This window comes from Musca autumnalis, unplaced genomic scaffold (genome assembly GCF_047663935.1).
Source record: "Musca autumnalis isolate F117 unplaced genomic scaffold, ASM4766393v1 scaffold_4, whole genome shotgun sequence".
Lineage (NCBI taxonomy): Eukaryota > Metazoa > Arthropoda > Insecta > Diptera > Muscidae > Musca > Musca autumnalis.
In genome coordinates, this window is record NW_027411977.1 from 114,727,197 (window position 1) to 114,747,295 (window position 20,099).

Here is a 20,099-nt window from a genome sequence, read left to right on the forward strand (position 1 = left end):
GAATGTTGTTATGAAAATAGGATCTAATATTTCCTCCGGGATAAGTGGTGTTCCCACGTGTTTCTTTGGTTGTGCTACTTTTGTCTGTCATGAAGCATTGCTTATTGCCATTAAATTTCTTGGATCTACACCACAATATCCTGTTTTATAAAGTTTTAAGTTTTTTATATTCATTGTATAAATATATTCAAAGGAAAAATAGTTATAGAAGTGGTTGCTCAAAGATAAATGCTTACCGGGGATTGGTATATAAAATGATGTTTATGTGTAGAACTATGATCTCTATGTGGCTGATTTTATTTGTAATTAATTTGATGTTTATACTTTAAAGAAATATGTACTTCAATTATGAACATAAAATTGCTTTTATCACTTTTAACGTTTCCAACAACTTACACTTTTTTTGTGAGGCTCGTAGATGATCTTTTATGACAGACTCAATTTTAATAATGATTCATGACGTGAAGCGTAACTTTAATCAAAAGACAGATCATGACACACATGTGTTTTAGTATTTGTAATAGAATATGGTACTTGCAAAGCAATTTTATGACCCTTAGTTTATGTAAGAAAATGTAGGTGGTGTTATTAATATACCTTGTCAATAACATGAATTTTTTGTAACGCCATGTTTACATAAGAGTCACGGTGCTCTTGAAACAATTTTAAATGGAAGGTGCTTACACATCGGAAGTTTTTGCGTATTCTGAAACTACAATGTTTATAGATGAGAAAAGTCAAAAAACAAAAACAAACGCCGGAACGCTTTTTAAATAAATCGCGATTTAAGTTGACATTTTTAGGGGTTGTTTATGTTTTCACGATTTTGCTTAGAAACCGCAGGTCCTATCAAAATGGAACTAAAGAAAATGTTGTAGCTATGAAAATTCTCTACAAGATCGACATTTATGGTATTTTCGTAGTTTTTGCTACTTTTGAGATATAGAAGTTCAAATTGGGACAATGCACTGACTGTATCGCCCCCTTATAAAACAATGTCATGAAGGGTGCGGCTTAACTAACATTTGATGAAAACCGCTTACACAGGGGAAGTTTTTGTGAATTCTGAAACAGCAATGTTCATAGATGAGAAAAATCCAAAAACAAGAAAAAATCGCTGTAGGGATTTTTAAATAAATCGCGGTCAAAATTCACATTTTTAGGTGTTTTTTAGGTTTTCACGATTTTGCTTGGAAACCGCAAGTCCAATCGAAATGGAGCTAAAGAACATGTTGTAGCTGCGAAAATTCTCTGGAGGATTAACGTTTATCATTTGTTCCCAGCCTGTACCATTTTTGAGATAAAGAAGCTCAGTTTACATTTTTAGGTTTTTTTGTTAGGGTTTCGCGATTTTGCTTGAATACGGAAAGTCTTATCGATATGGGACCTGAGAAAATCTTAAAGCTGTGAAAATTCTCTACAAGACTGACTTAAGCAACTTATCCTAAGTTGTACCATTTTTTTTAGATATATAAGATTAAGTTGGGAATTTGCAGTCATGACATTGTTTTATAAGGGGGCGATATAGAACTGAATTGAATTTGAATTGTCCCAATTTGAACTTCTTCAATCTTGTAGAGAATTTTCTTAGCTACAACATTTTTTTAGTCTAATTTGGATAGGACTTGCAGTTTCTAAGCAAAATCGTGACAACTTAAAAAAACCCCTAAAAATGTCAATTTAAATCGCGATTTATTTAAAAAGCGCTCCGGCGATTTTTTTGTTTTTTTTTTGACTTTTCTCATCTATGAACATTGTAGTTTCGGAATCCGCAAAAACTTTCAAGGTGTTAGCACCTTCCATTTAAAATTGTTTCAAGAGCGCCGTGGAGTTGTTTGTCGGGTTAAACTTCTTTATGATTAGTAAGAAAAACATCTTGACCTATACCGACAAATTTCGGGTGGAAAGTTTCATACCCCTAACTAAGACTTAATACCACATTTCAGCCATTTCGGTGGGATTTTTAGACCACAAATCCTTGTATATATTTTTGTGTATGGTGTATGAATATGCTCATTTTATGCAAATATGTAAAAATATGTCAAAATATGCACGATATGCAAAATATGTCTAATCAGATTTTCTCTACGACCATCGTAACCATATATGCATTAGCATAGGATTCCCCTGTCTAGTTATAATATAAAATGATATGTACGAGTAATGTGATGATATGATGATGGCTCTAAAGCTTTTTTATACTCTCCACCATAATATGGAGGGCATAATTAAATTTGTCATTCCGTTTGCAACATATCGAAATATTCGTTGGAGACCATATAATGTATTTTAACTTTTTATCAGCATAAAATTCTAAGTCGAAATAGCCACGTCCGTCCGTCTCTGTGACTGTTGACATCAAGATACAGAACGCAATTTTTAAGATAGAGCTTTATAATTTGGTATAGAAGTTTATTTTACTCCTAGGATGTTTGGTATTGAAAAAGGGCTATATCGGTACCTCCTTATTATACCCTCCACCATATGGAGGGTATAATTAAATTTGTCATTCCGTTTGTAACACATCGAAACATTCGTCGGAGACCCTATAAAGTATATATATTATTGATCAGCATAAAATTCTATGTCGATTTGACCATGTCCGTCTGTCCGTCCGTCCGTCCGTCCGTCAGTCCGTCCGTCTGTCTGTTGAAATCAAGATACAGCTCGCAATTTTAAAGATAGAGAGTCAAAATTTGGTACAGAAGTTGTTATTACTTACAGGATGGTTGGTATTGAAAATGGGATATATCGGTCCACGTTTTGATATATCCCCCATAGAACGGTACCTCCCGATTTTCGGTATTTTTAAGGTTTTAGCTTCATTATCACACCGAAATGGCTGAAATTTGGTACGTAGTCTTCTTTAGGGGTATACAACATTCCCCTAGAATTTTGTCGGTATCGGTCCACACCTTCATATAGCCCCCATAGAACGGTACCTCCCGATTTTCGGTATTTTGAACGTTTTAGCTTCATTATCCTACCAAAATGGCTGAAATTTGGTACGTAGTCTTCTTTAGGGGTACAAAACTTTCTCCCAGAATTTTGTCGGTGTCGGTCCATACCTTCATATAGCCCCCATAGAACGGTACCTCCCGTTTTTCGGTATTTTGAAGGTTTTCGCTTCATTATCACACCGAAATGGCTGAAATTTGGTACGTAGTCTTCTTTAGGGGTATAAAACTTTCCCCTAGAATTTTGTCGATATCGGTCCACACCTTCATATAGGCCCCATAGAACGGACCTCCCGATTTTCGGTATTTTGAAGGTTTTAGCTTCTTTATCACACCGAAATGGCTGAAATTTGGTACGTAGTCTTCTTTAGGGGTATAAAACTTTCCCCTAGAATTTTGTCGGTATCGGTCCACACCTTCATATATGCCCCATAGAACGGTACCTCCCGATTTTCGGTATTTTGAAGGTTTTAGCTTCATTATCCTATCAAAATGGCTGAAATTTGGCATGTAGTCTTCTTTAGGGGTACAAAACTTTCTCCCAGAGTTTTGTCGGTGTCGGTCCATGTCTTCATATAGCCCCCATAGAACGGTACCTCCCGATTTTCGGTATTTTGAACGTTGTGGCCTCAATATTCCACCGAAATGGCTGAAATTTGGTATTTAGACTTCGTTGGGGGTACTCAAACTTTCCCTTTAAATTTGTCGGTATAGGTTCACGCCTTTATATAGCCCCCATGGAAAGGTACCTCCCGATTTTTCATGTTTTGAAGGTTGTGTCTTCAATATTCCACCAAAATGGCTGAAATTTGGTATTTAGTCTTCAATGTGATATAAAACTGTTCGCCAGAAATATGTCTGTACAGGTCCACGCTTTCATATTGCCCCATTTCTGACTAAAATTCGTCGGTATAGGTCTACGTTTCGATATAGCCCCCATAGAACGGTACCTCCCGATTTTCGTAATACTGAAGATTGCGACGTCAATATCCAACCGAAATGGCTGAAATTCGTTATTTCGTCTTCCAAGAGTAATAAAATATTCCAGAAGAGTATTATCAGTATAGGTCCACGTCTTCCTATATCCCCATAGAAGCGTACTTCCTGATTTTCGGTATTTTTTTAAGTTTTAGCCACATTCTCTTACCGAAATATAGGAAATTTGGTATTTAGTCTTCTTTGAGTCTAATAACTTTCCGTCAGAAATTTGTCGGTATAGATCGACGTTTTGAAATAGCCTTCATAGAATGGTGCCTCACATTGTTTCACCGAAATTGCTGAAATTTAGTATTAAGTCTTCTTCATACACGAAAGGAAACAAATTATTCCATTTTACATCAATACAACTTGTGGTGGAGGGTATAACAAGTTCGGCCCGGCCGAACTTAACGCCGTTCTTACTTGTTTTTGTTATTTTTAAGGTTTTAGCCCATTATCCCAACGAAATGGCTGAAATTTGGTACATAGACTTCATTGGAAGTATACAATTTTCCACCCGGAATTTGTCGGTATAGGTCCATGTCTTCATATAGCCCCCATAAAACGTTACCACCTGGTTTCTCAGTATATTTTGAAGATTGCTGTCTCAATATTCTGAAGGTCAACGTTTTTATATCTGAAGGTCAACGTTTTTATATAGCCCCCATACAACGGTATATTGAAGTTTGTGGCCTCAAAATCCCACCGAATGGCAGAAATTTGGTATTTCGTCTGAGTTGGCTACACCCCAACTTCTCAGCTGAAATTTTTGGTATAGGTCCACGACTTCATATAACTCCCATAGAACGGTACCTCCCGATGTTCGGTATTTTGAAGGATTTAGCCTCAAAATTCCTCTGAAATGGCTGAAATTTGATATTTGGTCTTCGTTGCGGGTATAAAACTTTTCTTCTGAAAATAGTGGGTATAGGTACACGTCTTCCTATACCCCCATAGAATGGTCCCACCCAAATTTCGGTATTTTGAAGGTTGTGGTCACAATATAGCACTGAAATGGGTGAGATTTGGTATTTAGCCTTCGTTGGTGTATGTAACTTTCCACATGAAATTTGTCGATATAGGTCAATTTCTTTATGTAACCCCTATAGAACGGTACCTCCCGATTTCGGTATTTTCAAGGTTTAAGCCTCAATATAGGTCAACTTCATCATATAACCCCATAGAACGGTACCACCCGATTTTCGGTGTTTTCAAGGTTTTAGCCTCAATATACCCCCGAAATGACTTAAATTTGGTTTTTCGTGTCGTTCGTTTCGTTCCACCTGAATTTTTCGGTACAGGTCGATTTCTTCAAATAACCCCCATAGAACGACACCTCAATGTTATCTGCATTTTCAAGGTTTAAGCCTCAATACACCCCCGAAATGACCTAAATTTGGTATTTATTCTTTGTGGGGGGTATAAAAGATTTCAGCTGAAATTTTTCGGTATAGGTCCACGACTTCATATAGCCCTCATGGAACGGTATCTCCCGATTTTCGGTATTTTGAAGGTTGTGGCCTCAATATAACACTGAAATTGTTGAAACTTGTTATTTAGTCTTCGTCGGGAGTTTAAAACTTTCAACCTGAAATTAGCCGGTATAGGTCAACATCTTCATATAACCCCCATTGAAGTCTAAATATATACCAGAAATGACTTAAATTTGACATTTAGTCTTCGTTGGGGGTGTAAAACTTTCCACATGAAATTAGTCGGTATATGTCCATGCCTTCATATAGCCCCCATAGAACGGTACCACCCGATTTTCGATATTTTGAAGGTTGTGGCCTCAATATAACACTGAAATGGCTTAAGTTTAGTATTTAGTTTTCTTTTGGGGTATAAAACTTTCCACCTGAAATTTTTCGGTATAGGCCCATGACTTCATATAGCCCCCATAGAACGGTACTTCCCGATTTTCGGTATTTTCAAGGTTTAAGCCTCAATATACCTACGAAATTACTAAAAATTAGGGGTATAAAACTTCCCACCTGAAATTTTTCGGTATAGGTCCATGACTTCATATAGCCCTAACAGAACGGTACTTACCGATTTTCGGTATTTTCAAGGTTTAAGCCTCAATATACCTGGGAAATGACTAAAAATTGGGTATTTCGTCTCCGTTGGGGATATAAAACTTTGCACCTGAAATTTGTCGGTATAGGTCCAAACCATAATATAGGCCCCATACAACGGTTCCTCCCAATTTTCGGTATTTTGAAGTTTGCGGCCTCAATATTGAGTGTTGAAGGTTTTAGCCAGGGGTACGAAACATTATAACAGGTACAAAATATTCCTTGCAAAACAATTGGACAGCATACGCCACCGTTTTGCCAAAGGCCCCATGTAAGATTGTTTTTGAAGATTTTAGTCACATTTTCCTACAGAATTGGTTGTTAATTGGAATTTTGTGTTCCCAGAAGATGGAAAACTTACTCACAAAAAAACTATCCAGATATATCGTCACCATAAATGCCGGAAATCGTATCTCCAAAAAAGTCAAAATTAGTTTTTTGATTAAATCTAAGACATAAGACTAAAATACATGCTCTTGCAAAATTTCATGCTTCTACGTTAAAAAATAACGATCCTATTTCGGAAAATGGGATAACATAGCAGATTTTGTTGTAATGACGGATTCCAAAACCAAGCGTTTTTGCGGTTTTGGTTTCATTACTTACTCCCATTCGTATGTGATTGATAATATCCCATATACTCGCCTTCATAAGATCAATATTTCATAAAACAATATTTCAACGTTTTTTGCTTCTCCTGCAAAACTATTATTTTGTTAGTTACAATTTTTGACATTTATGGTGACGATATGTAGGTTTTAGTCTAACCAACATGGACCGGTATTGCCCAATTTTATGTATTTTGAAGGGTTTTTGTCAAATTTTCGAAACGAGATTGCTGTAATTCTTAGGTATTGTGTTTATTCAGAGGATAGATAGATGTGACTTGGTGTTTTGGAATCTCAAAAATAATTAGCATATAGTGATTAAGAAGATATTATTCTCCTCCAAGCACTTATATACTTAACGTAGAGAAAGAGCTCTGTATTTACTAATTTTTCATATGTACTTCAATACAGGAGGTGGAGGGTGTAAAAAGTTCGAGCTTGCAAAAAAGTCATAACCCTAATGTACATATGTATGTACTTAAATGTTTATATATGTTTGCTAAAAATTACTACAATTTAGTTTTATTGACTACATATTGATTCATTTTTGTAAAGTCAATAAACGGAAATTGTAATTACTTTGTATATTGGAAACTAATTTTTCTCAACTTTATTAAAAACTTGTTGACTTTTTATTTTAATTTCTATTTGCACAGAAACTTTGTATAATTTTTTTCTGGAATTTGAACTGTCTAGAAAATCCAATTGCAATTTGTAAATACTTTGAAGTGGATGGATGGCTCATGCAGATGATGGCACAGTAAAAAATCGTATTTAACTTATCACCACATCTCATCAGATAGTAAGTTGTTCGCAGAAAATGCTGACAAGTTTGTATAGAAATTCAATCGTAGTTTAATTAGTTAATGTTAAACTGACTTTTTACATATAATGGTTAAGTTAGGCGGGGCCGACATTTTTATACACTCCACCATCAAATATTCTAAAATAAATTGAAATAATTAGTATACTTCCTGTCATGAAAGTACCAATGTTCACAATTTTTGGTTGCGAAGTGCTCCGATTTAGCAATTACATCCATTATACATTGGTATAAAATATTTCAAAATAAATGATATGAGCGGTATGTCGGGGCTATGTCCTATGTCTACTATTTTAGGTGGAGAAATTTTTTGACCACTGGAAACTCAAAATAACTAATTTTAGCTAAACTTTAAAATATATGAAATAGGTCCGCCGTAGCGTTATATGGGAGCTATACCACAACGTGAGCCTGTGGCCTAAATTTTTGATGGAAAAGTTTTGTGACCAGTGGGAACCAAAAATATCAAATTACAGGCAGCTCAATCAAAACTTTAATTGCTGGATAATTGCTAATTGCTGGAAAAGTTTTGAATCCAGTGAAAGGGAAGTACCTAAATGATGTTTAAAGGTATGGCACCATTATGTCCAGAAGCATGGACTTGTCCACGAAAGACACTATTCGCTGCAAAATGTTGACAAAAATTTTTTTGTGACTACTGGAAACTTCAATTGTTAAAGGTATCGTTAAATGGGTGCTATACCAAAACAAGAACCTATGGCGACAATTGTTGGTGGAGAAGTTTTGTGAACAATGGAAAGCTTAAATGTAAAATTACGGGTAGGTAGATCGGTCTAAAAATGTAGCAAAAATCCACCACGAGTTGTATTGAAGTAAAATGGAACAATTAGTTTCCTTTCGTTCATAAAGAAGTCTAAATTATCAAATTTCAGCAATTTCGGTATAACAATGTGGCTAACCTTAATAATATCGAAATTCGGGAGGTACCATCGTATGGCGGCTATATCAAAACGTCGGTCTATACCGACAAATTTCTGGAAAGACTAAATACCAAATTTCCGATATTTCGGTAAGATAATGTGGCTAAAACCTAAACAGTACCGAAACTCAAGAGGTACCCCTCTATGTGGGATATAGGAAGACGTGGATCTACACTGATAATTCTCTTCTGGAATATTTTAAAACCCCATGGAAGACTGAACAACAAATGTCTGTTATTTCGGTGGGATATTGACGTCAAAACCTTAGGAATTACAAAAAACCGGAGGTATGGTTCTATGCGGGCTATACCAGTCGAAATTTTGTTTACCCCCAACGTACACTAAATACCAAATTTCAGCCATTTCGGTAGGTTGTTGTGGCCACAACCTTCATAACACCGAAAATCGGGAGGTACCGTTCTATGGGGGTTATATGAAGGCGTGGGGCAATTATTATACCTCCCACGAAGACTTAATAACAAATTTCAGCCATTTCGGTGGAATATTGGAACCACATCCTTCAAAATACTGAAAATCGGATAGTACCGTTCTATGGGGGCTATATAAAGGTGTGGACCTATCCCGACAAATTTCTGGAGGAAAGTTTTGTACCCCTAACGAAGACTTAATACCAAATTTCAGTCATTTCGGTGGAATATTGGAACCACAACCTTCAAAGTATCGAAAATCGGGGGTATCGTTCTATGGGCGCTATATGAAGGCGTGAACCTACACCGACAAATTGTGAGGGGAAAGTTGAGTACCCCAGTGAAGAACAAATACCACATTTCAGACATTTGTTGTGACCACAATCTTCAAAATACCGAAAATCTGGAGGTAACATTCTATGGGTTAGGCTATATGAAGGCATGGACCTGAACGAACAAATTTCTGGGGAAAGTTTCATACCCCCAACGAAGACTAAGTACCATATTTCAGCTATTTTGGTGTGATAATGAAGCTGAAACCTTCAAAATACCGGAAATCGGGTGGTACCGTTATTTTATAGGGTCTCCGATGAATATTTCGATGTGTTACAAATGGATTAACAAATTTAATAAAAACCTTCATATTAAGGTGAAGGATATAAAAACGAACTTTAAAAATTTGAACTTTTGTGAGAAGGTACCAGCAGGGATTGTCCGACATAGACGTTCGTGAAATTTGATGTTCGTTTGGATGCCATGGTACGATGTTCCAACTTTCTGCCAAATGAGATACTCAAGTCGTAAGCTGTTGTACTCATCAGTCATTTTAGTAGGTACTGGCCGAGGTTTTAGTGCTTATTGTGCCACTATCACCGGAAATATGAATATGTCCCGAAAATACTTGTAGCTTCGTAAAAAATTGGGCCACCAAACCAAAAAAAGGAACTCCTTTGAACTTTTTGTTCAATAAACCGAACTAAGAAAAGATTTCCAACGCACGGATTTTCTGCATTACTTTTCCAATTTTTGACGCCATATTTTCTGATATAATCTTCATCGGAGTTTTGGCCTTCCCTTCAGGCGAATATCATCATCCTCCATTTGCTCTATACGTTTTAGTATACCTATGGCCTCCGTCACATCGTGGTTCATACGACGCCGGTATTCACCGTAAACGCATACTTGTCCATAATCTTTTCGAAGAAATTTTCTCTCAAACTCACTAAGCCCTGCTTCATCCATTCCCTGAACATTTCAAGTTTCTCAAGTTTTTCCTGATCTTTCTGAGATTTTCGGCAGTTTGAAGAGTGTGGGCTATTCTTTGCCACTGCTCTTCATATAGCCCCCATAGAGCAGTACCTCCCGATTTTCGATATTTTTAAGGTTGTGGCCTAAATATCCTACCAAAATGGTATGAAATTTTCCACCTGAAATTTGTAGGTACATATATCTATAAGTTTTTATATAGCCAATATAGAAGAGTACCTCCCGATTTTCGTTATTTTTAAGGGTTTGGCCTCAATATGGCAATGAAGCGGCTGAAATTTGGAATTTATTGTTCGTTGGGGGTACGTTTTCACGTAGCCCGCATAGGTCGGTATTTAGTCTTCGTTGGGGATATAAAACTTTCACCTGAAATTTGTCGATATAGGTCAACGTACTCATATATCCCCCCAGAACGGTCCCTCCAAATTTTGAAGATTTTGGCTCCAACAACCCGCAGAAATGGTTTAAAGTTGGTCTTAGTTGGGGATATAAAACCTTCTGCCTGAAATTTGTCGGTATGAATCTACGTCTTCACATAGCCCCCGTAGAACTGTACCTCCCGATTTTCTGTAAGTACTTCGAAGATTTTGGCCTCAATATCTCACCGAAACTGCTGAAATTGGGAGTTAGTCTTCATTGGGTTTATAAAACATTCCACCAGAAATTTGTCGGTAAAGACCCACGTCTTCATAAAGCCTCCGGCCTCTCCCAATTTTAGGTAGTTTGGAGATTTTTACACCAGTGTCCCACCGAAAACGTGTAAATTTGGTATTTTAGTTTTACGTCTTCATATAGCCTCCATAGAACGGTAACCTTCGATTTTCGGTGTTTTCAAAGTTTTAACCACATTATTCAAGCGGAATAACTGAAATTTTGGTAGCGAATTGGTTGTAGAATTTTGGAATTGTGTGTACCGAAAAAATAGAAAACTTACTCTCAAAAAACAATTCCAATCCAGGATATCCAGGTTTATGTCTAGCAGGTATTGCCCAATTTTATGCATTTCGAGGGTTTTGTAACTTGGTTTTCTCGTCGGCTGGGGCAAGTCCAGTTGCGTTCAGGGTCTCCATAAGGACCCACTAAACCATACGAAATAAAAGACTAGTTTTATCCCTTCTAGGGTTTCTATCGGATGTTTATTGATCTAAATACTAGTATGTTCTAATCAAAGAAATGCGATATTGATGGCCTTGAGAAGGCTTGTAGTAAGGCCGATGATAAGGGTGACTAACTGCTAGGAGTGATTGGGAACGATGATGTTGATTGATGTTTCATTATCGACGATGTTCTTTAATGACGAACTGCGTTGATGATCGGGAACGACGAGCCTGATTGAGAATCGGGTTCCGCGCTGATTGTGGAGACGAAGCTGGTTGGCATTCGGGTTCTACGATTTAACGATGATCGGGAACATGTTGATTGCTGCTCATTCGGTTGACGATGTATGATGGAATTAAGAGTTCAAAAGCTCAATTTTGTAATAAAAAAAATAAATATTGTTCCATGTTTTAGAAATAACTACGATGTTGCCCCACATAAGCTCTTTTGAAAGTAGTTGGAGTAAACTACACCTGCAATAAAAGTATAAACTTAGTACTTTCATAAACGAAAGGAAACTATTTGTTTCTACTCACTTCAATACAGTTCGTGGTTCTTACTTGTTAGATACATTTTCTGACATAATTTATGCATTTGAGGTATCCGTGGTCAAAAAATTTCTCCACTTAAAATTCTGATCAGGAAAAGGAAACTAATTATTCCATTTTAGTTCGGATTATTTTTTGGTGGATGCCACAAAAATTCGGCCTGGGCGATTAACGATTTTTTTACTGTTTCATTTAAAGTTTTTAATTTAGATACAGACCCACTGTTTACCCTGTAAGTTGCTGAAAATGTTTTACTCCGAACACCAAACTCCAACATGGCTTACGCTTTTGTAACATCCAATTGAACCCTGTCAACATGGTGATGTATTAAAATGTTCATGGTAGCCACAATAATCTGCGAGATTGAAAAAGCTTTTTGGTGTGCAAGAAAACATAAGCATGCAGTTATTTCCATAATGCTAAAGCCAATTGAACCCTGTCAACAATGTGATGTATTAAAATGTTGGTGGTGGCCAAAAAATTCTCTGCGAGATTGTACAATGTTTTCGAAATGTCAGAGAGAACATACATAAGCAGTTATTTTCATAATGCTGGAACCATTTAATTTCCGAGCTATAACATATACAGACAAACACGCTATACCACAATAAAGAATGAAAGAAAGATACACTGGCGGTTATTGTAGTTGCTTTTGTGCTGCTTTATTTTGACAAACTTATATTTAAAAATGTTTCAAATTACTTGACATGTGATGTAAGAGATGGCGGAGAGCTCTGTGTTTGTATCTTTACTTTGTGAAAAACGTAAAAGTGCAAAGGACAGAATCAAATCGAGAGAAGAATAAAATATAAAAACGAACATAAGAACTTATTGCTCGAGAATGACGACACAAATCCAGTAAAGTTTCCTTTTCAATGTTTAATATGTGATGTTTGAGATGTACGAGTATGTATGTGTGTGTGTCCGTACGTACTGGCTGTACTTAAGAAAGTTCTTTGCAATTGTGGGTTTGCTGTTGGTTTGAAACGAATCGAATCCAATCCATCTAGCCATTCAGTTGAACGTCCATCTTTTTGTACAACGACCGAAACGACCGTACATACAATCATCCATACGTCTGTCTGTCTATCCATGCCAAGTTGTGTTTGTGCCTCTAACCACATAATGCTTTCCTTACCAGCAATTGATCTAATGTACATACATACAACAGTGTACTTATGTTTAAGTGTGTACTTCAAAAAAAGCACACACGCACGCCCACATACACTGGAACATTGAGACACTCGAATATGCAGACATTGCAAAAGAACATTTTCTATGCAGTCCTAAATTGAAGGCTAAATATACTGATTTTGTGAACTCAGTTTACTTGTTGTTGTTGCTGTTCTTGGTGTTGTACATGAATTTTCTATTTTTTTGTTATTGTTGCAAAAGAAATATACGTTACACCCTAGTGTATATATTATATGTATAAAGATGTGCAGATGTTTCTATTCATGGAGCGATGGACAGAACTTCCCATCTAGGAAGACTGTGCTGCTTTTCTGATATCAGCCTCTGATGGTACAACGGGTGCCCGCACTTCAATTCCGCGTATTGGCTGTCGGTCCAAATGATGTACTACTTTGTACACTTCACTTCTATTCAAGTCGATTTTCTTTTCGGGCTTTTGATATTTTAAAAAGTTGACTCTACAATTGCATTTATTCATTCATTGTGGGCGGTTGAGTACAAGTTACAGATGTGTTTGTTGTTGTTTGTTTTTTGCATTACGTTTTGTTGGCAGGTTGGAAGAGAAGAAACAGAAAAAAAACATGTTTTATATTATTAAATCTGAGAGTAATAACAGACAAATAATGATAGCAATAAATGTAACAGAAGTCATATAGAAAAACCATAAAAAATTATTACAGGCAATAATGTGTTATTCTACACCACTTCGAATTAAAAGCAAAGCTTCGAATTTTTAGAGACACATTGCAGATGAATAGATGTTATGTTAAGGACACACACTAGGGTTATGACTTTTTGAAATTTTTTCTTAAAAATGATTTCCTGCAGTAAGAATGAATGAACGTTGTCCTATTAATGCCTAAAATAATATTAATTCCATTTTATTATAAAAAAAAGGTTCTGCACGAATCACTTCCACAATTTTTTTTTGGAAAAAATTCTATGAAATGAAGTTTTTTTTCAAAAATTCAAAAATGTTGCTCGAATGAATGGCCTTATGCCTATTAATGACTAAAATAACATCTATTCCATTTAAATTAAAAAAAAACTCCCGCACAAACCGCATTTAATTTTTATGATATATGAAATAAAGTTATATATAATATTAAATGATATATGTATGTGTTATAAAACGATGACAAAATTAGTGAGAGTTGTCATTTTGGTTATGTCCTCCATGCATTGTTTTCAGTGAAATATCTGCTTAAAGTGACTTCAAACAATTGTCAAAAATTCTCAAAAATAAAAACTTTAAAAGCTATTTGTCCGTTTAGTTTTATACATTTCGTTGGGATATTGAGGCCACAAACATCAAAATACCGAAAATCGGGAGGTACCCTTCTATGGAAGATATATAAAAACGTGGATCGATATAGCCCACTTCTATACAAAATTATAAATCTCCATCTTAAAAATTATAAAACTCTATCTTAAAAATACCGAAAAATTTCTGGTTGAAAGTTTTATACCCCAAACGAAGTCCAAATACCAAATTTTAGTCATTTGGGTAGAATATTGAGGCCACAACCTCAAAATATCGAAAATCGGGAGGTACCGTTCTACGGGGGCTATATGAAGACGTGGATCTATACCGACAAATTTCAATTGGAAAAAATGTATTCCCCTAACGAAGACTAAAGGCTAAAATCTTGAATATGCCGATAATCGGGAGTCACCGTTCTATGGGGGCTATATGAAGACGTGCACCTATACCGACAAATTTCAACTGGGAAGGTTTATTCCACCAACGAAGAGTAAATACTAAATTTCAGTCATTTCGGTGAGATATTGAACCTAAAACCTTGAAAATACAGAATATAGGGAGGTACCGCTCTGTGGGGGATATATGAAGACCTGGACCTATACCCATAAATTTCAGGTGGAAAAACTTATAGCCATGCCATTTCGGTGGCATATTGAGGCCACAAACGTGAATGATGGACTTGTCACAATTCGGATAAAAGCTAAATTGTTCAACATCAATTTTTATACCCTCCGCATTTATGCTAACGAGGGTATATACACTTTCATCCGGGCAAAATGTGTCTCATCGAAATAATGGTTTTAGACCCTAAGTATGTTTGGACGAAATCTGTTTCAGACAACTTGGAGTCGATTTAACAATGTCCGTCCGTCTGTCCGTCTATCTGTCTGGCTGGCTGGTGCGCACGATAACTCTCAAACAGTTGAACCGATTTGGTCCAAAATTTGGCTTTCGCAATATTTTGTCCAAACTTAGTTTAAGTTCGAAGGTGGGTTATATCGGTCCACTCCTTCCGGTACCTTCCCCACAAAAGTTCGAAAATGTTCGGAAAATTTGTGTGCACGATAACTCTTGAAGGGAGAAACCGATTTGGTCCATACTTTGCACATCGCATACTTTGCGCACCAAATTTAGATAAGGTTCCAATATGGACCCAATCGGTCCACGCCTTCAGGTACCTCCCACACAAAATTTCGGAAAAGTTCAGTTTAGGACCAGCTCTCGAATCGTTTTGATTTTTGTTGTAACAACTTGCATTCACGGCCCCCATACGGTGGTACAAGTTTCATCAGGGGTAAAACCATACTCCCTGAGAAAATAGCCTGAAATGTTCAAAAAACCCCTATGACACCATGGGTGTGTTTGGAGCGCAAGATAACTCGCGAACGGATCTGCCGATTCGATCCAAAAATTGGTCTTCATAATATTTTGTCCAAACATAGTTTAAGTTCGAAGATAAACCATATCGGTTCACTCCTTTAGGTACCTCCCCCACATAAGTTCAAAAATATTCGGAAAATTGTGTGCACGATAACTCTTGAAGGAAAGGACCGATTTGGTCCATACTTTACGCATCCTAATATATCTACCAGATATAGATCAGGTTTGAATATGGACAATATTTGTCCATTCCTTCGGATACCTCCCACACAAAATTTCTGATAAGTTCACTTTAAGACCTGCTCTTAACCAACTTTGATTTCTGTTGAAGCAACATGCAATCGCTGTCTCAATTACGACGGTAAAAGTTTTTTCAGTGGCAAGTCCATACGTCTTGGGAAAACAGCCCGATAGTTGTAAAAAACCCCTGTGGCACCATATGTACCAGCTGGAGAACGTTTATCGAACTGATAAACCGATTTGGTCCAAAATTTGGCCTTCGTCATATTTTGTCCAAACTTAGTTTAACTTCTAAAATGGCCCATATCGGTCCTCCCCTTAGGATACCTCCCCCGCAAAAGTTCAACATTTGTGTCCAAGTGCAGTTTAGGGTCTGTTCGGAGATCCTTTGGAAATTTATACCGATGATGTTCTTTGTGGTCCTGTTTACAGCCATATTATGTTTTCCGTGGACAAGTCCATCGTCATATCGAAAAGATATGATTCTCAAAATATGATCCACTTCCGTAATGCACTATGTCGGTCCATTCCCTCCTCCACAAAACCTTTGAACTTTAATCCTAATCCACATTTTTGTCGGCAGGTCCAAATGTCCAATGAGTGCCAAAAAATTCTGAAAAGACCCTAAATACATTCCCTCTGTCCGTAGATGAAAGTTCCAATTCACATAGGCTGAGGGTATATCTCTGTCGGCAAAGCCGACTGATACCTTTTTACTTGTTTGTTTGGCAATTCAACCATTGAGCAGATATTTACTCTGAGGTAAATCCTGTAAAAGACCCAAGAGATGCAGATAGACAATTGCGAGGGCTGCACGATAAAATACCGGCCTAGAACATTTCGTTTTGCCAGGCGCCATTTGACAATTCCATTCGAAAGTTTGACATAAACTTTTGATATGCGGTCATGTGTTGTGTTTTTTACAGCGACTTAAAAAAATCAGTTTGCAAAAAAAGAAAATTTTAATTTACTTGTGAACATTTTCGTCCGATTATTTTTCAAAAATTTTCGAAGTGGATAGTCACGGCAAGAGTGCATCGATCAAATTAAATCTTTGTATGTTGATAAAGGATCATCCTATATCACTATGAAAACCAGGTTTTATGAATTCAATCAAGACAGACACTCCGTAAGGCGAGTCAAATCCAACAAAAGTTGTGCATGGAAGAAGCACTTCGAAGCAAATGGTCCCCTGTATGTATGTTGAATGGAAATCTATTCTTAGTTCAATTATAGGACAAATGATCTGTAGAGGGCCGGGCAACTTTGTAGTAAGTACAAGTAAGTAAGTAAGCCTATAACGACTTTTTATTTATATGTGTGTGTTGATACATAACCGGCATTTAGAAATTAAAATAATTCTTATAAATCTCTTGTCTTGAAGTGATGTAGAAAAACGAACGAATTACAGAAAACTAATTGAAATGAAACATTTACAACACATACATATACACATGTTCATATGTCTATTAAATTTGACAAATTCAAAATGATAAGAACAATTTTTATTTAAGAAATTTATTAAAAAATCGCAATGGTTTAAAGTATATGTCTAATTGAGAAATTTGAAATAAACACATGAAACAAGCGCAAAAACATTCAAACCTGCCAAAAGAACAGAACGGAACACAAGTTGTACATGCATAGCTACATACATACCTTCGATTTTCTATTTGTTTAATGACTGAGCTTCTTTGATATTCACTGAAAATTTACATAGTAGTCGTAAAAAATGCAGTGACAACAAAATTGTAAACAAATATGATTATTATATGATAATATGAATCTGTATAATGCCCTAGACAGACAGCAGCGTTAATTTGCATTAACTGCCTTTATTCAAATCAATTCGTGGGTTATCCACATTCTTAATGCACAAAATCGAACTGAATTTAAATTGCATTTACTAATTTTAATATGGCAATACTGTAAGAATATTCTATTGATTTGCTTATTCATTTGATTCATAAATGCAGAAACTGAATCGGCCGACGTTTTGGTATAGCTCCCATATAACTTGTCTCCCCACTTTCCGTATGTTGAGGAGTTAAGCTACATCTTTAACCGAACTAGCTGTAATTTAACATTTGAGGTCCTAAGTGATCTCAACAATTTTCCACCAGGTAGGGCCTTTCTGATTTTCGGTATTATGAGGTTTTTAGCTACATTTCTTGACCGAACTAACTGTAATTTGTCATTTAAAGTTATTGGTGGTCACAAATATTCTCCAACAAAAATTGCTGTCCATGTTTTGGTATAGGTCGCATATAACGGTACCACCCAATTTATTGTATTATGATAATTTTAGCTACATTTTTTACCGAACTACCTGTAATTTGACATTTGGAATTCTGAGTGGTCTCAACAGTTCTCGACCAAAAATTGTCAACAACTGAACTAACTGCAATTCGATATTCGGGGTTCTTACTGGTCTCACCTACTTTCCACAAGAATTGTCAACATACGGTATAGTTCCCACATAACGGCACCTCCCGATTGTCGGTACTTTGAGAATTTTAGCTAAATTTTTTGACCGAACTGCCTGCTATTTGCCATCTGAGATTTCCAGTGGTCACAAAACTTCTTCACTAAAAATTGTCAACGTAGGTCTATGTTTTGGCATAGGCCCCATATAACGGTACCTCCCGATTGCAGTGATTTGAAAATTTTAGCTATATTTTTTGTCTAAACTACCGGTAATCTGCACCAAAGATAGGTCCATGTTTCGATATATCGGTACCTGCCGATTTAGAAATTTTGAGGATTTTTGCTAAATTTTCATACCGAATTAGCTGCAATTTGTCATTTAGGGTTCCTAGTTGTATAAACACTTCTCCACCAGAAGGTGTGGACATACATTTTGTAATGGCCCCATATAACGTTGCCGCACAGTGGAAAAAAGTACCGATCTAGCGTGCAGAAAATCAAAAATTGGACTTGAAGGGAACTATGAAACGCTAGTGCAGTGTTGAAGTAGAGTGTTGACTATACTCAATAGCAAATGTAATAATTAGAAATAGTTAGTCAGAACGGTATAACGGTATATTACAAATTGATTTTTTTACAATGTTAACGATGACCTTTTTAGCTGTAAAATTGCGATAGACGTGTGAATTCTGTGAATATATTATTGCGGAATCTTTTGTATTTTTGTTATATCGTAATGGTATTTAAATAAATTAAAAAGTTTTGCAAACCATAAGTTATTTTAATTTAGACGATTCGGGGTAAATAAATGTAAGGCCATTTTTTTTTAATTTCGTCAATTAAAATAGGGGTTTAATATGAACATTGGTCGATTTTAGCTTTAGTTTTTTTTTTTAATTTTTTATTTATCTTGTCTAGAATAATGTCTTAAACTTTCACTTGCGACTTTTGGTTTTATAGCAATTTTTAAGAAATATGCCAATTCCGGAAGGAAGCTTTTTTTAAGTTTGGTTCAACTAAGACTACGATTATGGGAAAAATTTTGATAAATAAGATCAGCTATCACTTGACATTGATCACGACATAGCAGATAAGAAATTACAAAACGTAAAAATCCGTCCTAATGCAGTGATGCGTCTCCAAACAACCTGTTAAATACAAGTTTTTATTACTAAACAGTGCTGAATGGGGTGATTTTGAACTCTTATTATACCTCCACCTTAAATTATGTATATTCAAATCAGATTTCGGGAATTTCGGTTGGATGATGTGGGTGAAATTGTAAAAATACCGAACATCGGGCGGTATCGTTCTATGGGGGTAGACCTGTACCGACAATTCTCTGTCGGAATACTTTATACCCCTAACGAACACTAAATGCCAAATTTCAGCGGGTACCGCCCCAATTGTGTTTGTATCAATATTTTCGGTCCAAATTGGCTGTAATTAGCGAGTTAGGTTTCCCAGTAACCTCTCAATTTCAAGTATTGTGAAGTTTTCCGACCGAATTAGTTATTGCTTGGGATTTGGCGTTTCCAGTGGTCAAAAAATTTCTCCACCTAGATTTGTGGATAGATATATAAATTTTCTGTAATGGATAATTAAGATTTTCAGCGGTAGGAAAATTCCTATTTATTTAAGTTTCTTCATAAACTTTCATGGTGGATGGCCCAAAAAGTTCGACACAGTCGAACTCAACTCTTCTTTATTTGTTTAACTTCTAGTAGCCCTTGTTAAACTAATGTATTAGTAAGTTAATTTGCAAGTAGTTACAACTACCAAAAAGTACTATAAAAATCCCTTAATTGGCAATTGAATTTTTTGCTGAACTACTACATATTACTGAAACAGGAAAATAATAATTATTAC

General features: G+C 36.1%; 2 protein-coding genes across 10 annotated transcripts in view; one reads left to right on the forward strand and one right to left on the reverse strand.

Annotated features, from left to right (window-relative positions):
- LOC141402856 (acid sphingomyelinase-like phosphodiesterase 3b) overlaps positions 1 to 20,099 on the forward strand; it is a 767,718-nt gene that overhangs the window by 150,106 nt on the left and 597,513 nt on the right. The window lies entirely within an intron of this gene.
- The window catches only part of Zasp67 (Z band alternatively spliced PDZ-motif protein 67), a 60,758-nt gene continuing 53,021 nt past the window's right edge, over positions 12,363 to 20,099 (reverse strand). For all 7 annotated transcript variants that reach the window (XR_012412398.1, XM_073981917.1, XM_073981919.1 and 4 more), the window contains one exon: positions 12,363 to 13,377. Coding sequence is in view for 6 of the 7 variants with exons in the window: in XM_073981917.1 (XP_073838018.1) it covers positions 13,209 to 13,377 (169 nt within the window). In the remaining variant the exon portion in view is untranslated. The remainder of the gene's footprint in view (positions 13,378 to 20,099) is intronic.